At 36.8% G+C, this 19,977-nt stretch overlaps 1 protein-coding gene across 1 annotated transcript; it reads right to left on the reverse strand.

Annotated features, from left to right (window-relative positions):
* Positions 1-771: 771 nt before the first annotated feature.
* On the reverse strand, positions 772-19,342 carry LOC136801189 (uncharacterized). Its single transcript, XM_067057824.1, has 15 exons — positions 19,058-19,342; positions 18,198-18,243; positions 17,581-17,724; positions 16,539-16,724; positions 15,320-15,498; positions 14,621-14,799; positions 10,569-10,776; positions 9,570-9,702; positions 9,042-9,140; positions 7,229-7,386; positions 5,083-5,311; positions 4,151-4,253; positions 3,685-3,737; positions 1,934-2,173; positions 772-1,418 (listed from the first exon to the last, which is right to left on the reverse strand). The coding sequence occupies exons 1-15, from the start codon at positions 19,073-19,075 to the stop codon at positions 1,330-1,332; spliced, it is 2,064 nt and encodes a 687-aa protein (XP_066913925.1). The 5' UTR covers positions 19,076-19,342; the 3' UTR covers positions 772-1,329.
* Between the last annotated feature and the right edge of the window lie 635 nt (positions 19,343-19,977).

The following is a 19,977-nucleotide window of genomic DNA, read 5'->3' on the forward strand; positions in this document are numbered from 1 at the left end:
ATAATTACAAATATACAATCTGGAGGAAAAAGACAACTTGAAGGAGAAAACGGGAGAAAAAGTAGCATGCTAGACGACTAATTCAGACATAAACAAAAAAAATAATTGTTATAGTTTACAAATTATAGTTTAAAGAAACTGATATTATCCCAAATCTCTGGTATTATGATATAATAAAAATATTATTATGTTACATCCTTAGGCAAGTGTAGAAAGTTTCCCTTCACAGCAAAACCGTATGTGCCGTTAACAATTGAAAGTGAAATCGAGTGAAAACATTTCCATTTGAAAACATTTCCGCTGAAAATGAAAGTTTCCGAATAACTCGACAGACAAAACAAACTGGCCGCCTAGAAAAAGATAAAGCAACAAGTTGGTTTTGGCTTTCTTGAAATTGGCTGTACCGTAACCTGATAACAGGGGGGGGGGTTTCATGGTTGGCGGAGGAGCGGAATCGGCCCTTTTTTTGGACGGAGTGGCGGAATTTGGCGAAAATTCAGACGGAATTACGGAAATTGGGTTCTCTGACGGAGACGGAAAATTAGACAATTTTAGTGCGGAAAAACGGAATTTAGCAAAAAGATTTGCGGAATTTCAGAATTAGTAAAAGATATTCAAAATTTGCGGAATTTTCGACAAAAATATTGAAATTCAAAGGAATTTTCGGTGACGGAATTTTGGTTCAATTTAAGACGGTTTGACGGAATTTGGAGAAAAAATTGACGGAATTGCGGAATTGGGTACCCCCTGAAACCCCCCCCCCATAACAGTTGTTCATAAATTTTTTTCCGCTCACGCTAAACCTATGAAGGCGCTTGAAAATTAACCATCTGAGGAAAATAGTTCCCCCCGCGGAAAATTCTACAACAAGAATCTAGTTATGCGCCGGAAAGTCAAAAACCAAACTTTTCTGATATGGCGCCCTATTTTCAAACACAATCACGCAAATTTGTTGTCATTCCCAGTCCTATAAGACGAGCGCGGTCCTTACGAACTCGAGATTATTTGTCAGATTATTATGTTTTCACCCATTCCTTTAGAGCTTCAGCGTGGTGGGCAGAACATAATCACTATCTGATCTCAGGTTACTGTACTGCAGCATTATCCGAATATTTGTTATTTTGGCGCGTTTGATTGTTAAGAGAAATTTTGGATTGTTTATCATGAGTACGATGCTTTGTAAGGCAACACTGTCATGTTTTCCAAAATTTGACAATATTCCATAAAGTGCTCTCTGCATATTTGAAAATTTAGAAAATCTCCAAGCAAACTCAGTCAAAATCACGCGTTAGTGCAACGAATTTATTAGGCTCGCGTCACACTTTCAATTTACAAAACAACATATTCAGGTTGATTTTGCCACAGAAAAATTCGTGACCACGCACCGCCCGGTGCCTTGTACAATCCCAAAGATGAAACTAAAATGGAAAGAAAAGATGTAAGAGTAGAGTCCCCATACCTCTTTAAATACCGGGTGAGTTATAAAAAAACGCCCCTATTTTACAATCTTTGACGTACATTTGTCTATTCAGTTGAGCTGTTTGGTAAGAAATTAAATTTTGAATCTTTCCTCAAAATTTCATTTGTCTTTGTTCGAAAAAAATTTGTACGTCAAAAATCGAAAAATAGGAGCTTTTCTTTTTACCCCGTCAAAGTAGCTTAGAAATTTTAAGAACGCTTTTTTAATAGCATCTTATCATAGGAATATTTCACAAAGCTAAGAACAATTAGAGAATTTTCTGAGAGTGAAATTTACGAAATGAACAGAATAAGAACAGCTTAATTTCAACTAAAAGGGTGCTTGCTCTTAAAATATCATATCATTTAATAAAGTCTTTTATTCATATTCGTGAAATTGCGTCTCGGCAGCTTTCGGGAATCCTAATTGAAAATAATTAATGTTACTTAACAAGGAGTGGTGGTTTCTACTTACTTCCGATAGAAACATCGTCACTTTCTTGGGGCGTTGTGTCCAACTGCATGTCGTCTAGATTGGTGGCAGAAACCATGTTAACGTCAGATAATTTGCTTTGATATTCAGTGAGAGTGACGTAATGTAGAAGGCCGGTTTCCACGTGATATTTACAATGGTATTTTGCAGAATGACACAAACCGTAAAATGAATCTTCTGACGGAATGAACGCTTTCAGTTCGCTGATTTTTGGTGTCATGGCTGGGAATAAAGGAGGAAAGAAATCTTCGGTTTACACGTTTAGCCGATATTTTACTAGGACTTTTAGTTAGTCTTTCGATTGTTTCATGAGACCCACGGCCAGCTTTCTAGGCTATCTTTAAACTGGACGGACCATTGGAAGGAGAATCCCTGATTTGACACCTTTGACCACTTGGTCATCGCCCTACGTATTGACGAATAAAACCATGTAAGTGTAATGGTGCTGAGTGAATTATTGAATATAAGAATAGCGTTTCTCGGGAAAGTTACATCAGGAATCTTAAGATTTTACTGATTCTTGAAAATACTTGAATTAATGCATTTTGCGAAGGAGAGAGAAAACTGATGACTGGTAAAGTCAAATCAAACAAGAAAGAATTCAAAAGCTAAGATATGAACAGATTATTAGTGCTACCAGAAAGCAACCAAGAATGCAAATTGACCTTAACAATAACATGGCCCGTTAAACATTTTTTTTTGCTAAGCACGTTTTTTGAGTTTGTTGGTTCATAAAGATTTCAACGCCCCCTCGCGCTTGTTAATTTTCAATTTTCTCCAACCCCTCCCTGGACATTATTAGAACCCCAGAATACCCCAGTTTGGCCTGGTTTCAGTCTATAAATTAACTTATTTTTGACGCTTTTAGAAGCACAAAGTAGAACACCTGAGAGTTTAAATTACCCTAAATAAATAAGGTCATCGATTTGCTTTTTTATCAAGTTTTGGCGATAAAAAGTTAATAAAAAAAGGGTTAAACCGAATGATTCCTATTCTAGTAGAGGGCATTTTGTAAAATCGCTCGACTGTTTTGTTAGAAGCACTTGTTATACATTTTTGGAAAGCTAAGGGGTAGGGGAATCGAAATTACTATGTTTCCAATTTTTTTTCGGACACTTTGGTGTGATTTTCGGACAAATATGACGGTCTCGGGCAAAAATCATAGGGTTAAAAATTAATGAAAATTTTAGCTCGAGAAAACGGAGACCTGTTGTATATTTTTGGAAAGCTCTCAAAAAATTAAGATTAGAGATATATTGCAAGTATAGGTGATTTCAGTACCTAACTCGAGATATTGAGCTTCCGAAAGCGCAAAAACTGGACAAAATAGCTGTTTCTGGCTGAAAACACGGTTTTCAAGGGTTAATATCTCGAGCTAGGTACTGAAATCACCTATACTTGCAATATATCTCTAATCTTAATTTTTTGAGAGCTTTCCAAAAATATACAACAGGTCTCCGTTTTCTCGAGCTAAAATTTTCATTAATTTTTAACCCTATGATTTTTGCCTGAGACCGTCATATTTGTCCGAAAATCACACCAAAGTGTCAGAAAAAAAATTGGAAACATAGTAATTTCGATTCCCCTACCCCTTAGCTTTCCAAAAATGTATAACAAGTGCTTCTAACAAAACAGTCAAGCGATTCCAAAAAATCGAACAAAATTCCCCCTACTATTCCTTATGTTACAAACTATTTCAGGGGATGCACGCAGCATATATTTGTTCAGACTACCTATCCACGTGACACCGACATCAACCGACCAATAACAATTCGATTTGTCCATCCTAAAAAAAATACGCAAATGGTTAGAAATCTTAAAAATGAGTTGTGGACGAGTTCCGTTCTGAATGGCTGGTTAGATGATGGGCTTTTCAGTGCACATCAATTTAAGCTAGTAATCTCACTAAACTCTCTCAAAAGTTTCTCTAATGCGACACACAACGTTGTTTCAACGTTTATCTAACGTTCACAACATCCATATAACGTTAGATGAACGTTGAAACAACGTTGTGCGCCAGATGGGACGTTCTTCTGTTTGATACGCCCTATTGTTCGACAACATTGAAAGCCACCGTCGACAAGAAACTCTCATAAACGACACTACCATTCGATAAGCCCCTTTATACGATGAAAATCCAATTCTTCTTGAAAATTGAATCAGAGAGTGAAATCCCAAGATTTAACGTACAATACTTACAAATCTTTTGAAGGCGTGCAAACAAACAAAGTGGATCCTTTTGAAGTGGAAATTTTCAGCATAGACTTCATGGAAATTTTGTCCATTATGTCTTGTGGGAAAGCTGGAAAGAGAAGAATAAATTGTGGATGAGACCGCACTGCCAGGGATGACCCGAGGATGACCCGAGAGAGCCCTTTCCTGAGCCGTTCACCAAAAGGTAGAGGAGAGCGCAGCTCCTTTCTCTTGATTTCTGATCCTTGATTACTGATAATCAAGAAGAGAGACGCCAAAAACCATTTTTGGAATATTTGGGTTTCTGACCACCGAAACGAAGTAGTAAGGTGATTTGAGGGCTAAAATTACCTTCAAAAATTGAAATTTTAAAAATGTAATATAGTCCAGTCTGGCGTAAAAGCATGAAACTTCACACAATTGTAGTTTTGGGGTCAAAAATAGATTTAAATCTCAGCCCTTAAAAATTGTGAAAAGTCTCATGCTTTTACGCCTTTGTGCAGAATTTTTACACCCCTAGACCGTACTAATACAATTAAATGGAGAATACAATGTCTAAAGGTTTCACATGCATAAAAAATTATCTTGGTAACATCAGATTGTTTTACGACATATTGTTTTGAGAACTTCCTCCCAACGCATTCCCTGGCGTCCATCAGTAACGTAAATAAAGCCTGGAATACACGTGAACGAGGTTGCGGGAATTCCCTGACTATGAAAGTGCATTGGAGTCTCTTTAACTCGAATATCTCCTTAACTCGAACAAGTTTTATGGCCTCTCTAAAACGCCTTATAAACCTTACTCCATAACTCTGAATCTCCCTAACTCGAACAAATTTGCGTTTCCCGTTCGGGTTCGAGTTATGGAAACTCTACTTTTAAAAGTTTTACGATGAAGAGGTGATTAAAATAGGTTCCCATGACGACGAGTAACGTACCGTGTAAAAATGAGAAAAGCTGTCCACAAGCGGAATCCATTGGAACATCTTCTTTGAAGGGACCGATATTTTGTCGGATCGTGCCATCATCATTGACAGTGAGACACGAAAACCTCTTTGCTGTACCATCTCGGTTGAGAGTCAATGTCTGATTTTTAGTCAGCCCAAAATAATCGAGCCCTCCTTCGTTTAATGATTGTTTCAGTACGTTATTTGAGCCAAGGATGGACTGGACAAAAAAAAAGCAGGTAGAATCAAGTCAGCTTTTTCATAGAATAAAAAGGATACACTTGTTAACTATGAAAATGTTAGGAAAACTGGGTTAAAGGTTTTGTTTTTGAATAAGAGAATTTGCTTACTCATCAATTTAATTCACAAGCTTTTTCACATTTGATTGACACAGATGTGGAGCAAGATTGGTTCGAAAGAAGAAAAGAAAAACATTTTTCTGCATTATATCAGCATTATATAACAATAGGCAGACATTGTCCCGATATAAAATATGTGTCTGATATGAAACGGGAACATTTGTGTAAAAATAAAACCTTTAAGCTTCAAATAAAATGCAACTGTCAACCCTCAGCGGCATGGTTGGCTTTTTAAAGAGACTGTTTCAAAAGTACGCGGACACTTTTAACAGTTTTTATCAATTTTTCAGCACCAAAGTTAAAAAGCTGGAAAGATATTTTCAAGGTGAATGATCTTATAGATTTCAACAAGGATTTATTATACACTTGGCTATACAAGTAACAGATTTTTGCCGATTTCTCGTGTAATAGCTATGTCCACAGTAAATATATTATTGTTTACTCTCCTTCCCTCATTAAATGATGACTAAAAGAGAGTCAAAACTTTCCTGGGAGAGTCAGATTCTTCCACTTAATTGCTAATTATAAGTCGAAAATTTCATGTCACTTTAAGCATTTTGTCTGAATTTCTGGTCTAATGATGTTTTTTCTCACATTAGATTTCACAAATGTATCCAGCTCGGAATGCTAGCCTTACTTTCAAACTTTTTTTTCTGAAAATGTACAAAAAGAAAGAGCTAGAGAACTTTTAAAAAATAAGACTGATAAACGTTTTTAAAAATCAGACATCTTTGAGCCGTCATGACAGTTGTCCTTTGCAGACAAAGCTAGAACATCAATTGTTTTCTGAAACAATGAAAATATAATGATCGCTCTCCATCGTTTTATGAATCGTTTATCCAGTGTATAATAAATCTTTGATTTCAAAAATCATGACATCAGACTCTCTAGAATATTAGAGCCTTGTTGATTTCAAATTTGTGTTCAGGTTTTTCGTATCTTTCTATCTGTTATAAAAAGTGACAGCACTGGGAAGTCCCAAGGAAGGGGGGTACTAGGTTTGCAAGGTGACGGGCCAAAAATCAAAAATCGACCCTTAGAGAGACGAAAAATTGGCGTTTTTGGGACCCTTAGAGAGACCTCTCTCAAAATTTTACCCCTTTGAGAGACTTTTGAGGGTGTGCAAAAAGGACCCTTATGGGTCGCACATACCCAGCACCAATTTGATCTAAGTGACCCCCCGGATGTGAAATAGGTCATTTTTTATGTTTAGGTAGTTTTTGGCTGTTTTAGACTTACTTCAAATGGATGTTTTTATCATTTTTATCCAGAACAAAGATACGAAAAATCTGAACACAGATTTGAAATCAGCGACGCTCAAATATTGTAGAGAGTCCGATGTCATGATTTTTGAACCAGTAGAAAAATCTTTATTTTTTCATCTTCGTTTTTTTCTTCATTCTTCAACTTTTCAAAAATCTTTAACCAATTAGATTACAGTGCCGTAGGAAGCATTTCCATATTGGGGGGCTGAAGTTTAGTGACAATTTTGAAAATTTGAGCTCTAGATTGCTTGAAAATGCACTCAATTGTGATAACTATGACAAATTAAAAAAGAAAAACTTTGCATTTTGCAAAATAACCATTTTTGAAAAAATTATTGGGGGGGGGCATAGCCCCCCTTGCCCTGTCAGGAAAATTGAATTATGTTGACCTTGAAATAAATTTTTTTTCTTCTCTTTTTTTCAACCCTGTTGACAACATGATTCTTGTTACCCGTCTATACCCATTGTCCTCTTTAAAAAGGCCTAGAGACTTTAAGTGAGGTTTCTACTAACCTTTCCGGAGGGCGAGTGAATAAGTTTCATCAAGCCTGATCCAACGGGTGCGAAATGGAAAGCTTCTTTGCAAGAAGATGACAAAATGATCGATCTACCATCTGTAGTATCAAGTGCCCAACATCGACCAGTCGCTTTCTCCTTGATACGTCGTCCACCTGGGGATTGTAAGAGAATTTGATTTCCCTAATTAACTAACAATGTAGATTGATCTGCTCCATTAAGTTTAAAGCCCGAACGGACTAGAGATGAATGGGTTTTTCCAGAAAAAAAACCGTATACCCCCTGTTGAGGAGGTCAAACATTTGGTGGCTGGAAATGCTGTAACACTCTGGAATTCCGGGCAATTTCAGGTTTAAACCCCTCTGGAATTCTGAATTTTAGTAGGATTTAAAAGGCTACCCCCATGGAATTCCAGTTATTTTTGACAGATTTTTGTATCTCCCTATGGAATTCTGCAACATATTAAACCTTACCCCCTTGGAACGGAAATGGACCTCCTCAACACAAGTACTAAGATTTACGCCGCATTTAAAATGGCGGATCAAATCTAGCACTTTCTTTGTTTTCACGCGGCATATCTTTCGAATTCATGGAGATGTATTTTACTTTCAATCTAGCGTTTGTATGAAAATCACGCGGGTCACGCGTTTAGGATGGGAAATAAGTGGCTTCATTTCCCATCCAGGAGTTTCGGGCTTAGAAGTCAATGATCTACTCAATGCTCACCAATCACAAATATACAGATCTTTAGTAGATTTTTTAGATAAGATTTGACTACGTAAACATAAATAATCTCTTTCCCAGAAGGCTCAAAACACGCACTTCTAGTTTTACGCACTTCCAGTTCTTATAAAATTTGTGAACTAGAACTGCCTTGGGTCATTGGCCCAGAAGGCCCAAGTGACATTGCGCACTTCTGACTTTTTGTCAGGGCGGGAAATTTCCAAGTGAGCGGCCCGCGCGATGAAATTTTTGTCGATCTTTAAAATGAATGTCGAGTTACGCAAAATGAGTTAAAATTTCCGAGTTGTTCATATCAAGAGTTACAGGTTAAAATTTCTGAGTTAAAATCCCCCCTGGTAAAAATCGGGGAAGTAAAAAGTGAGCAAATATCAACTTTGTTTTTTTTTGCCTCGACGCCGCTAGTATTTCCCGCCATTGGACCATCCTAGTGCATGAAAACTAGAAGTGTGTGTGTGTGTGTGTGTTTTGAGCCTTCTGCTGTGAAAATAACTCGAGAATCCAAGAATCTAAAGGAATGAAAATAACTCGAAAATTTAAAAGAAACGAAACCGAGTTTAAAAACGAGAAATGACTCGAAAATTTAAAGGAAGGACTTACTTGAGTTAAGATACCATCAGAGATAACTCGAAATTTTAAAGTCACGGAAAAAAACGAGCTACAAAATTGAGAATGACGTCATATAGTAGGTACAAGATGACGTCAAAATTTCCGAAAAATGACGTCATAACTCGGTTTTTTCGTAACTCGGTTTTTTAACTCGAGAAAACTAACTGGGGATTTCTGAGCCTCTTCGCTATTATCATCAACTCATTTATTACAACTCGATATCTATTTTGCTGACCAGAACGGCTATCTTTCGAGGGGGACTTTTGAGTCTCTAAAATATTTTTAGAAGTGTGCAGTGTCGTCACAAAAAAACTCGGAAGTGCGCAGTGTCTTGTGAGCCTTCAGTGTCATGACCCTAGACAGTTCTAGTTCACAAATTTTATTAGAACTGGAAGTGCGTGGTGAGCCTTAGGGGCTATCGAAGATGCATAAAAAAGGTAAAGCATGAATATTAATATACCCTCAAAATCATATTGGGATTCAGTGATGGACTTTGTGTTGTTTACTGATTGTGTGGTCACGGTACCATAGTCCATTGAAGTGCAAGCCCAATCGTTCCCTGTACAATGAATGAATAAAAGAATGGAATCAATTTTCTCAAAAATAAATGTCTTTAAAAATTCTTGAGAGGTCGAAAGATTCTTACAGGGCCTGTTAATGCCTTATAAGTCAATGATATTTTCTTGTGAAAATTTTAATTTTCATGTCTTGATTCGAGAAAGTTTGAGAAAGTAAATGTCGCAAATTTCGTTCGAACGAACGAACGAACGAACGAACGAACGAACGAACGAACGAACGAACGAACGAACGAACGAACGAACGAACGAACGAACGAACGAACGAACGAACGAACGAACGAACGAACGAACGAACGAACGAACGAACGAACGAACGAACGAACGAACGAACGAACGAACGAACGAACGAACGAACGAACGAACGAACGAACGAACGAACGAACGAACGAACGAACGAATTATTCACAAACCTTTGCAGAAAGTCGTATCCAAGAATGTTTTATAACGGGCTTGCTTTTCCCATCTTTTAAATTCATTATAAGCGTGAGATATTGTGAATTGGGGATTGCAGTCCGTGTTCCGTCCGTGAATAGCTTGCGGAATCTATAAAGATGATAGATATCAAGAAATCATTAAAACTACCACAATCACATGCTAGGTAAAAATTAGTGCTTTTCATATTTATATATCCTCCTTGACCAGCCATGCTCTTAGATGTTTATAACTCTTTCAGTTTTAAACTTAAAAATGTTCTTAACTTGTTCTTAATATTTTAGCCATCGTTGTCTTATGTTCTTAAATAACTTTTTCACAGAAACAAGCTGGATGCTGTTTGGACCTACTTGACAATGAAACTTAATGAAAGAGCGAGCAAACGAATGGAGCAAAAATTCATAAATGGAATTGAGTACGGGCTCACGTTTTGGGCATCGCCATTTTGCATCTTTGTGCCAAAAATCAGAAAAAACTAATTAGCCCATCTTGAGAAAAGCTTGTAACAGACGAGCGGAGGAACGGAAAGACAAACGAACGAACAACGGTTAATTTATAGGACCTCTAGGTAGGTCCAAAGAGCATATAGTATCTGGTTGCTTCCATATTTTGACCTTATTTTGTAAGAACAATTTTATAAGAACACGAGGCTAAAATTGGACGAATCTAAGAACAAATTAAGAACAATCTGAGGCTCAACTCTAGTGAATGTTAAAGAGCAAACTAAGACAAAGACTGAATCAAGATTATAGAGAAATAAAAACCGTTACACACAAGGGTTTATAGTCATTATAAATTCCCCTCTAAATTTTTATTTATAAAGGCTGGAAACAAGAATTAAGAACATCGTAGGATCACAATAAATGTTCTAAATTCATTACAATAAGAACATTTTAAAACCATTTAAGTCTGGAATAAGTTTCAAAAGAATAAAAGCAGTACAGCCAAAATTGACTGACTTTTATAAAAAAACGTACAGTGATGATGAGTTTTCGTTTTTCCTCGTCCACAGCAAAGCTCATGAAGTTTCGACAAACATCTGCCGCTATAGATGTTGAATACCAATTTGTGATGCTTTGTGTGATAACAATTTGAGGTGGGAAGTACATCACAATTCGTATGTGGTGAGTAAACCCTTCGGTTTTACCCTCCATATCAATCCGTCCCAGAAGTTGGAATTTGGCCCTGAAAGATTAACCGTGTTGTCACTTTTTAACACAATTTAAAGGTCGAAGCAAGAACTGCAGTTTCAGTATTTCCACTTTGCTTCATCGGATTTTTCGTTTTAGGAGAGGTTAAATGGTATCCAGGCTATATTCTCTGCCTTATTGGAACATTTTTTGAGCTTTTAGATCCTGAGATCCTAAGGTCCTTCTAATTCTTAAGTCTCATGTTAAAACTCAGAGTTAAAACTCTACTTCCGAACTGTACTTCAAAGCACTTAAAAAATCACTTGCGGTTTCAAAGTTTTGAGGGAATTCCCCTTTTTTGCCAAATAATAATGGAAAGGACAAATTATAGTTTATACAGCCTGATATTATTACAATTATTGTATATGATACTATGTAACAACTGTATGATGACTGGCTGCTCTTTGCAGAGGACACCCGGTTCCGTATTGAGCGGTTTAGGAGTCGTCTCATTAGAACCGTCTATGCGATGGTTTATACTGCGACCAGCTTGCGAGACACTGACACACAGTTTTTGGATCGAGTGCGTTAAGTCCAGCGTGAACCACTAGGGAACAAGGCCAGCGGACTCTCACCTCATCCACGATGGATTGTGGAATCGATACCTAGCACAGTCACCGACAGGCTTCTTGAGTTTCTGTCTACTCAATTCCCCTCACATGGCATGGGTTGGCCTGGGCGAAGGTACATTCACTTGCCAAGTGAATCACAGCACCGAGCGGGAATCGAACTCCGACCTCCTGGACGGCAGTCAAGATTGATACCCACTATACTACTGCGCCCCTCTATTACTATATAACACCAATATTACTGTATTACGTGGACTATAAGCGATCCAGTCAACAAAATTCGCCGAATCATGATAAAAAAATCTAAGTTGGAATGGTCAATGTGTTAATGTCGAAATTTTTTGCCTTTACTTGAAACGTCAAAAAGGTTCATTTTAAGCAGATTGGATTTTTTTTTTTTCCTTATTGAAACATAAACACAGGGTACATTACGAACATATAATACAAAATACTACTAAACATTAATATAGTCCCTCCCTCCGCTAGAAACTCAAGTTATATCGCCAGAGGTAAGGAAGGAAAGGAAAAAGTAAAACCCTACCCGAAGTCGATTTAGAAAGACTACACCTTGATTGTCAGAAACATCAAAAACACAAGATTGTTTGGGTCTCAAAAATTTTAAAATTGCATTCTTAAAGGTCTTAACAGAAGGTAGATCTCTTATATTCGCGTCCAGGACATTCCACTGTGATATGCAGTAAGGAAAAAAAGTATTACGAAAACGCTACGTTCGTATATTAAGAGGATAAATAGGATTTCTTGTTCTTATGTTAACTGGCTCTGTAAGCCTTGCTGGCAGATAGTTACGTAAGTAAGACGGAGCTTGGTTATTCATAATTTTATAGAAAAATATCATTCTTCTGGCAAAGCGTCTGTCAGCAAGGCTTTCAAGGCCAAGTTTCGAGTATATTCTCTCCTGAGACGTTCCACGAAAGCAACCTTAGCTATCATGTTAAGCAGGCATTATATTGGATGGATTCAAGCTTCTGTTCAAAAGAGGCATTTCCTGGGCGGTCATATATGATATCACCGTAGTCAAGATGAGGTCTAATGTAAGATTTATAGATGGTAAGAAGAGATCTTCTAGGCACATGTTTGCGAAGTCTGTTAATAAGGCCAATACCTTTATTGGCCTTTTTTATCTTCTCCTCAAGATGGTAATCGAAAGAAAGTTTTGAATCTAAGATTAGACCAAGATGTTTTTGGTGCTCACTGACAGCGATGTTAGTGTTATTGAAGGAGATTACTGGAGCATTAGCAGGAGTGATTCTGCAGGTAAAATAGACTTCCACAGCTTGTTTAGAAGGGTCTGGGTTGAAAGACATCTTCCATTGACGAGCCCACTTATTTATCCTGGCAAGATCTCTGTTTAGTACCCCAATGCTCAAGAGCTGGTCCATCACAAGGGAGAATAAGGAGGTGTCGTCAGCAAAGATTTTGGGTTTTGACTCAAGGTTTAATGGGAGATCATTAATGTAAATTAAGAAGAATAAAGAAGAGAAACTGGTCTGTAATTTTTAGCTATGCTCCTGTCTCCCTTTTTATAGACAGGAACCACATTGCCTTTCTTCCACTGTGATGGGAAAATGCCAGAATTGATGGAAAGATTGAATATACTAAACAAAGGTTTTACTAGAGAATCACCACAGATCCTGATCATACGAGAAGAAACATTATCCCACCCATGGGCCTTGTTTACGTTTAAAGAATTAATAATTGACGCGATTTTTTCTTCGTCAAATTCAAGGTTATTTAGCCTGGAGTCGGTGAAAAATTGTTCAGGTGGCAGCACGCTGCCAGTTTCGATCAAAGAACATTGGTTTGCAAAAAAAGAGTTAAAAATATCGGCCTTCTCAGAAACATCGCTCACAAGGACGTTACTTTCGTCGCGAATGGGTGGAATTTTAGGGGTTTTTACTTATGCTCAGGAACTGCTTAAGGGTAGACCAGTATTTCTTACTTCCGATGTTTGGATCATTTAAAGAATTGCCAAGACGAGAAAAATAGTTGTCCTTGGCAGTATTAATGGCTAATCTGCACTCGACAACCATATCATCGAGTGCCTGGCGATCTAAGGGATTTTGTCACTTTCTCCATCGACGATATATTTTAGCCTTGTCCAGAAGCATCATGCATTTTAACTAGGAGTACGGTAGAGAAGACAAAGAAGAACTTTTTTCGAACCAGAATTAACTTCACAAACAAGGCACTCGTCCAGAGAAGACAACTCAGGCCTTCTATCAACAGAAAGACCCCTTCTATAATAAAGACAAACACCACCTATTTTAGAGTTAGATGGGTGGTTACATCTGAGTAGCTTATAATTTTCAACCTCGAATCATCACTCTCGATAGAGGAATCGAGAAACGACTCACCGACGCAGAAGATATCAAACTTGTGAGCACTCAGAAAGGCAGTGATTTGAGCAATCTTTGAAAATTTATCAACCCAAACGCTGTTTAGATTCCAATGTGAAATTGATAAGGTGTTATCTTTCTCTCGCGGCCACGGGTTTGACTCGATATCTCCCGCCAAAAGAAGTAGGCTAAGCTTAAAAAATATAAATAAGTACTGCACCCAGAATATATAGAAACGAAGGGGAAAATTTTTGAAAACCCATGGAAAGTAAGACTAATGCGCAGACAGAGCATGTCCTTCCTCTACCGTTCAAACTGTTTAGATTGGATTTAAATGAAGAAGAGGACAATTATTGCAAAAAATAAGGGTCTGGAAACTGGAGGTTTGGAATGAAGAATGAATTTGAAAACTTTTGACGAGGGAATTTAAAATCGACTACGGAAATTTTAAGATATTTTTATTTTCTATGTAATGATTGCTTGCATATTTTCACGTAATTCACGCAGCCAGTAACATGACAGACACGTTGACAAATGCTTGCAGAGTTTGATACCGGATCGTCTGTTAATGGAGTACTTTACTTAACTTATTCACGAACAACATTCAATTCGTTTTAAAAACGAATACTTAAAAGACCACAAAACAAACCATATTCAGACTTTTAAAGGTTTGTTTTGGTCCAAAAGACAAAAAAAGAAAAAACGCTCCACTATTCATCGGAACGAAACTACTCCGTTTTCTTGCTCCGAAACGTTCTGAAATCAATATGAACAATTCCTATCTGTAACAAACACGGTACTGAAGCCATACGTAACATCTGAACATGGTCTAGGTTATACTTTTTCGAATATACTGCACATTAACTTGAAGTTTGTTAGGAGTTGTCATAGCAATATTTCAAACCCAACTTACCCTGGGAAATCATAATAGATAGACCTCCATGACTGGTCATCAGTGAGTATTCGGTGTTCCGTTGATGCAGTTTTCCGGTAGGTTTTCTGGTGCACGAAATAAGCAGAACCGATCTCTTCTTGCGTCACCTTGACAACCACAGATGCGTATATATTTGACGATTCTGGTGTTTCCATGAGCTGAAAAATAATAGAATGAAGGTTCTTTTAAATCTTCAGTTTAGAAACTAGGCCTCAATGTTTTGCAATATTAGACACTATATAAAAATTTATATTATACATATATTTCACGTTTGTTCAAGGCTATTTTATTTTAAAGTAGAAAAGAGGTCATTGTTATTATTTATAAATACTAAATTAAAAAAAAAGAACTTAGGCCATTTTCGCAAAACTTTGTCTTTTAAATTTCAAAATCAGAATTCTTTCCAAAAACCCTAGCAATTAGAGATAAAATAACTTAGGTAAAAAAGGGTTAATTTCGGAGACTGCCCAAGTTAAAATCTAAGATCCGCAATAAAAGAAATTCAACGTGAAAATTTATCTAGTTAATGGAGTCATGCTTTTTATTAAATATTCCAAAAAAGTTTGTGAGAAACAGCAGTAGAAAGTTTCTGTTGTGACTCTGAAAGTAGGTGTAGAAAGCAAAAGGTGAAACAAAAGGCGAAAAATACTTCATGGGGGGGGTGAATGTAGTACAAACCCTTTGCTGCGTTTTAAAACATATAACAGCTGGATTGGAATCAAATTTGCCCAACAAATCGTGGCGAACTTGGTGGTCTTGTATTCCCTGTCCCTTTTCTGAAGAGTGAAAGCCACTTATATGTTCTTGCTCCGGAAGGTTGGTAAGACAGTTTCGTGTCAGGGAACGTGTCTCCATCACTAAAAGACAAATCAAGTATTTAAACATCAAAAGTAACTTTAAGGCCGGTCTCCACTTTCGCGAAAGTTTTTTTCTTAATCTTTTTTGCCTGAACAAAAAAACTGCGTCATAAAAAAGTTCTACTTTTTTCATTCGTTACGTCAATTTCGACCAATGGAATTGCTTCATTTTTCGACCGACCAATGACTTTACAAAAACATCAAAAAGTTTTCGCTCATGTCGCGCGAAAGTGGAGACCGGCCTTTCTATAGATCTCTTTTCCTTAATTCTTGATTTTCATGACGTCATTTTTCTACACTGTACGGAAACACTCTGGCTTTTTCGGGGAAAAAATTGCTTGTCAGATTGGTAAAGTCCAGAGTGTTTCCATAAAAAGAAATTACGTCATGATGTCATGAATAGTTTTCATTCCCGTTTCATTTTGGTCACATTATTTTATATCAAGCAGATACTTCATTGTTGCAACTAAATAAAAAAATGATATGCCTCCTTTGAACTAAAAAAGCTACCACTTCATACAACATTTTTAAACAGTAGAAAAAACAACTTTCTCCACTTTTCGGCGTCTCACGCGCACAAATTTTGAGATGTTATTTTGTTTATTTTGCATTGTCAGCATAGAGACGCGCCTCCTTGCCGACTATTATGAAAAACAATATCTTCAAAATTGACGAGTTAGCAATCACATAGACAACAAATAAATTAAAGAGAAAAGAAAATGGGCCCATGCGCGTTCTTTTTTTACAAGAACAAACTATATAAGAACATTTTAAGACTTTGCTGCTCCAAACACCCGGCTTTCTTAGCAAATTGCGCTAAAGTACTCTAAAAATGTTCAAAAAAGAACAAGCAAGTGTAAGGGCCCAAATTATAATAGATCTATAATTGGATATAATTTAGATTATTGATAAGTGTAAGGAAGCGATCAATTTTAGATTTATATCCAAATATAGTAACAGTTTTTTAATATTGATTTTATATTGACAAGTGTATCACGGCCTTTAAAATGGATGTTTTTACAAACAAACGTATATCATACCATATCGGGCGTCTTCCTTTCCAAATAAATGTTCCATTGCAATGGAATGTACTGTACTATTGAATGGTTGATTGATCGCTTCGTGAACGTTCCGGAACCGAAGAGAAGTTTCTAAAGTCATTGTGTTTATCCCTCCTGTCCACCGCATATCTTGGTTAGTCACTGATGTGACTTGTAAGAAAATCGCTGGAAAAATCATGGAAAGATTCGACATTCAACCATCTTTTTCATGTTATAGTTACAGCCGCTTCTCTCTAATTCGATCCTCACGGGACTAAGACTTTCAATGGAATTACGGTATAGTATATTCTAATTTTAAAGAATCTTCTACACTACTTACCAGCTGAGGGGACAAAAATTTTAGTTCGAATTACAGAAAGATTCGAATTATAGAGGTTCGGATTAGAGAAAGTTAACCGATTGCAATGACTGCACAAAATTGGATAACTTAAGTGCTGTTTTCTCAATAAAATACGTCACTTGCAATAAATCAGTTATTAATAAAGTGACTTAATGTCGGAAGATATTGCAAGGTCGTTCATCCTGAATACAATATTTAAATTTCCACGAGCTTCTAGCTTTGTTCCTTGTCTTTTTCTTTACATCACATAAATTATTTTCTTGTGAATAACAAAAACTCAAAAAAAATTTGCGGCAGTTTTTCCAATAGCAATTGTTTCACGCCCATCGCAGTTAAATCAGAAATTGGTGCAAGTAGGTCTGGGTACGAGATTGATTAAACACTGAAATTTTTTCTCAAGCGCGCGATACTTTCATTTCGCGGGTTAATCAACGTAATCCATTTTTCTCCCAGGCAAAAATATTCGAGGCCAATAAAAGCGATCCCATCGCGTGGATACAAACGTCGGGAGTCCTGACGTTAGATTTTGCTTTTGCATGGAACAGACCACCATCTTGTCCCTCCTTTCTGATGATAGGTTTGCAGAAAAATAAGACCCCAGTTGTTAATCTTTATTAAAGTTTCCAGCTTGATAATTTTTCGTACAGGAGATCAGAATAAAGGAAGTAGAAAAGTCCTTACATGAAGGTATGCAGTCATATTTGTACGATGATGAAGGTCCGACGCAAGTTTCATCGGGACACGTTCGTGTGCGACGTTTACGGGGTCTGACGGCGTACTCGTAACTGAAACAAGCTCCGTACGCCGACCAACTTCCCCATTGAGCTAAAAATTAAAGAGAAAAGGAACTTTTTTTACGACTCCGGTGCGCTTACGTGATAATCATCCTTTACAAAATATTGTGGAAAGAATGGATTTGACTTCCACTTTCTCCTAATTTATTGGTAATGTAAATTGTGTTTAATAACCGATCGACAGGAATAGAGACTAAGATAGAGATAACAGCGCTTATCCAACAAGGTGAGCTCACAGTAAGAAGGTTTGCCACCATAAGTAAGTGATATCTTTTGTCGTTCTATGTTGCAAAAGGGGAATTTTGAACTGCTAAGAATTAAGCAATTTGTTTCACATGAAAAATAGAAAAAGGTGTCAAAAAAGTATTGGATCGAGTTTAGGGGGATAATTAAATAATTAAGTAGCACGCGCCTGACCGCGCGACTACGGTCGATAAAAGGTGTATTTCAACTTCATGAAAAAGACGAAATTCAGTTCATTTCAAAAAATGAACTGCATTTTACCTGAAGCAGTAACGCCAACGATAAGAGCGTGCAGCACAAGAAGTATCTGAAAACAATAAATAAACGAGGTAACTTTTGAGATGAGTAGGTAAGGAGTTTAAAAATTTCCCGGGGGGGGGGCAGTGGGTTTACCAACTGACGGTATGTGCGGCGAAAAAATTGGCTTTTAGAATCGCACCCTTACAGTGCAGAAAAAAATCGGTGAAATTCATACCCTCACAGTGCATTTTTTCAAATTTTAAACTCTTTTAGAGCAAAAAAATCAACATTTTCGAGCAAAAATTTGCAATTCTTCCCAGATTTGCTGAAAATTCCACCCTTACAGTGCATTTATCAAAAGTCCACCCTTACAGTGCATTTCTGATATTTTGAAAAACACACCCTTAACCGCCGCACATACCCGTCGGTCAATTTGCCTGACTGCCCCCCCCCCCGGGAAAAATTTAGAAATATTAGGAATGTGAGGTGAGAAAAGATCTTCATTTTTTCATCTTCATTTTCAAGTTTTTAGAAAGTTCTACAACACTTACATCAAGCCGCTCAAGCTAATGTTTACAAAGAAGTCTTACTTTAAGAAATACAGTTGACGCTCTCTAATTCGATCTTCAAGGATCAAAGGATTTTCATCGAATAAGGGAGATTATCGAATGGTAGAGCGTCGTTTATGAGAGTTTCTTGTTGACGGGGACTTTAAATTTCATCGAATAATGGAGGGCATTGATCAGTAAAATGTTGAATTAGAAAGCGTCAACTGTATATCTTTTCCTTAAAGTGTTTGAAAAATGCAGAGTGTCATTTTAAAATATTTTTCTAGAACTCAAAAAATAAAAAATAAAAAGTTTAGCGAAAAAATTAATTACCTTTAAAATTTTGGTCATTATTTTGTCAAGTCAAAAAGAAGCCTTCTCGTCATAAAAAAAATTTCCCCGAAGGAAAAACAATTTCTTTATCCTTTCATGCTGACCTGATGATTAAGAAAAGTTATTTTGGTTCAAGTCGAAAGATGTTATTGTGTATCCATGAAGCGACATTCAAACAACTTGTATACCATATTCATTCGATATCTCTTGATAAAGAAATCGCACCAATTGAATGTTCAATCTCCCGTCAACGCGAATTTCGATTGAAATATAAATAATTCAATGCATTGAGAGTGAAAGCTTCCTTCTCCATTAAACTTTCAATCGTCATCATAATATAAATGTTACAACATTCAAGAACACCATCAAATTAGACTATAATAGGGTAATTAGCCTATCCTATCTATGCTGTTAATTAGACTATTCTATGCTGAGGGAATATCAATAGTGTCGCGTCTTCTTTTAAAGAATATCTAATTTCCCATTGTTAGAAGAATTAAGATTTGTTTTATATTTTGCATTGAGATATCTTAAAATATCACTAAATTACCTTATCGGCCCTTTTTACGCCAGCCCTTATTAAGCCACGAGCCCAAAAATAACGTCAATAAGGGCCGGTGTAAAAAGGGCCGATAAGGTACTAGGATTTTTATAAATTTAACAGTAATACAATAATGACCGGTTAGTGAGGGCTGTACTAATACAATAATGACCGGTTAGTGAGGGCTGTACTGAGAAATATTGCCCGAGGTCAAGTAACGACCGAGCTTGCGAGGTTGTTGCGTTGACCGAGGGCAATATTTTCAGTACAGCCCGAAAAAAACCGGTCATTATTGTATTTGTTAACCGTTTCCTTCAACTTTGATTGATTTTTAGCGCTTTATCCAGGAAAAATAGCGAAATAAAGCAGAAAAAACAAG

This window comes from Clytia hemisphaerica, unplaced genomic scaffold, assembly GCF_902728285.1.
Source record: "Clytia hemisphaerica strain Z4C2 unplaced genomic scaffold, Clytia hemisphaerica genome assembly, whole genome shotgun sequence".
NCBI lineage: Eukaryota > Metazoa > Cnidaria > Hydrozoa > Leptothecata > Clytiidae > Clytia > Clytia hemisphaerica.